Below are 2,579 nucleotides of genomic sequence, written 5' to 3'. Positions count from 1 at the left end.
CACACCCATATATATATATACATATATGCATATATATATATATATATATATACATATATATATATATATATATATATATATGAGTGTGTGTGTGAGTGTGTGTGTATGTGTGTGTGTGTTTGTTTATATATAGATATATAGATATAGAGATACATATTGATATATACATTTAATGTCTGGATTCTAGACACTACCTTGTGCTTTTCGTTTGTTCGCAGATGGTATCACAGCTGGATATAGCGTTAAATGTACGCAATATATAGCACTCCTCAAATACACATAGCGTATGAGGACCCTTCCACTCCACTCTCACCTATCTAGTACATTGCAGTCTACGAATCCTCACATGCATTAACATAATTAGACCCCTAAAACAGACCCCCAGTTATCTCACATTTGCGTTTTTTTCGCAGTTTACATCTGTACGGCGAAGACATCACAGCTGAAGTGGGAGAGTGTGAGGCGTGTGGCAACTTCGAAGACGATCTCACTGTCGTCACAGACATGATCAAGGGCCGTCTGCGCAAGTACAACCGCACTCTAGGTATGGATGGTAACACAGTAGTCCTAGGTTTATATTAATTTATCTAGTGTTAACTTTAGGTATGGATGATAACACATAGTCCTAGGTAGCTTAGTCTTAACTCTAGGTATGGAGGGTAACACAGTAGTACTAGGTTTATATTATTTTACCTAGAGTTAACTCTACGTATGGATGGTAACACAGTAGTCCTAGGTTTCTATTATTTTACCTAGTGTTAACTCTAGGTATGGATGGTAACACAGTAGTCCTAGGTTTATATTATTTTACCTAGTGTTAACTCTAGGTATGGATGGTATCACAGTAGTCCTAGGTAACTTAGTCTTAACTCTAGGTATGGTTGGTAACACAGTAGTCCTAGTTTTGTAATGTTCCACTTAGTCTTAACTCTAGGTATGGATGATAACACAGTAGTCCTAGGTTTGTAATATTCCACTTAGTCTTAACTCTAGGCATGGTTGGTAACACCGTAGTCCTAAGTTTGTAATGTTCCACTTAGTCATAACTCTAGGTATGGTTGGTAACACAGTAGTCCTAGGTTTATCTCACTTAGTCTTAACTCTAGGTATGGTTGAAAACACAGTAGTCATAGGTTCATATTATTTTGCTCGATGAAACATAGGGGACGCTGGGTATGTTTGCTTAGATCGCGCATCTGGGTTTGTATGATCAAGGTACAGTTCGGTACGTACATCAAGAGTAAAGATTGATATATATACCAAGAATAAAGTTGGGTCTATCGGGGGAATGTTTGGTATATAAGTCAAGGGCAAGGTCGGTACATATACCAACCATAAAGTTCGGTGTCTTTATCATGGGTAACTCCGACACAAGTACTTGGGCTTTGTATATACACGGTCGCTGTAGGCTTAGAACAGCAAACACACATCACTGCTATTGCTTCGTACCGTTATCTGGCATGTAGCTTGCAATTCGCACTCTTATTTCGTCTAAACCTGATTCGGGTACTACAAATTCAGTGAGTAATCTGGTCGTTGCAGTCCAAATTACCAGCTGACGCTCTGAAACCCTAAACCCCAATCCCATTACCAGCGGACGAGATCACCATCGTGTTTCAGGCGTATCTGAAGAAACGCCACGTGAACGACGACGGCATCGATTGCCTCACCACACGGTATGTAGGTACAGTCACAAGCAAGTAGATACAGAACACGTTCGTATGCACATGCTGTGTACAAGTTCATATAGGGCCCTATTTATGTGGTATACGTATGTACTTTCTGGGTATACGTTTATATAGAGCACTATGTGGTATAAGTACGTGTATTCTGTCTTCAAGTGTGTACCCTCAACCCCTGAAAACCCTAAAACCCTAAAACCCTAAAACCCTAAAACCCTGATCAGTTCTCCAGGCAGTCGGTTATAAACTTAACTTCATAGGCGCGTCACCGAGGGGCAGTAAACCTAAACACTGCAAAAGTGAAGCCTTTGCATTCTCGGACCACTCGACACCCGGGGCTGGACCGGTCCTAATTCTCATAAGTCATCGCCCTGTTTGATATTGTGCACCTTGAATCGCAGGACAAAACGAGTCCAGCCCTGGAATAGAAAGGCGCACAAGGATATGCCGCCACGGAATGCTAGGGTCCAGGTAAAGAACCCAGTGCCAGACATTTAGTCTGTGGATTTAAATAAACGTATACTAATCTACAGTTATGAGTCACATTGCGTTACCAATATTATTGTTAGCACAGGCTACAGATAGTGCAACACTCGTTGTTGATCGTCATTGTGTCGGTAGCAAATTGCAATGGTATCCCACACTACGATTATGTGGGCGTACGATTTATAACCGCACGTAGCAAGCTTATCAAATATCAGTATACACAATATATATATATACATATATATATATATATATATATAATAAGATATGTATATATATATATGTGTGTGTGTGTGTGTTGTTTAGTATATAATATATAATAGTATATGTATATATATATATTATATATATTATTATTATTACTAATATATATATAGTTCGACATAGATATACAACACGACACNCACACAC

At 39.1% G+C, this 2,579-nt stretch overlaps 1 protein-coding gene across 1 annotated transcript in view; it reads left to right on the top strand.

Annotated features, from left to right (window-relative positions):
- Positions 1 to 413: 413 nt before the first annotated feature.
- SARC_09285 (hypothetical protein) overlaps positions 414 to 2,579 on the top strand; it is a gene marked incomplete at both ends in the record, with an annotated part of 5,250 nt that continues 3,084 nt past the window's right edge. Inside the window, 3 exons of the mRNA XM_014296710.1 lie at positions 414 to 544; positions 1,595 to 1,676; positions 2,084 to 2,153. Coding sequence (XP_014152185.1) covers positions 414 to 544; positions 1,595 to 1,676; positions 2,084 to 2,153 — 283 coding nt within the window. The remainder of the gene's footprint in view (positions 545 to 1,594; positions 1,677 to 2,083; positions 2,154 to 2,579) is intronic.

The sequence above is a fragment of the Sphaeroforma arctica genome (genome assembly GCF_001186125.1).
Source record: "Sphaeroforma arctica JP610 unplaced genomic scaffold supercont1.926, whole genome shotgun sequence".
Lineage (NCBI taxonomy): Eukaryota > Ichthyosporea > Ichthyophonida > Sphaeroforma > Sphaeroforma arctica.
Note: the sequence above shows the minus strand (reverse complement) of the source record. Positions and strands in the feature narration are given on the sequence as shown.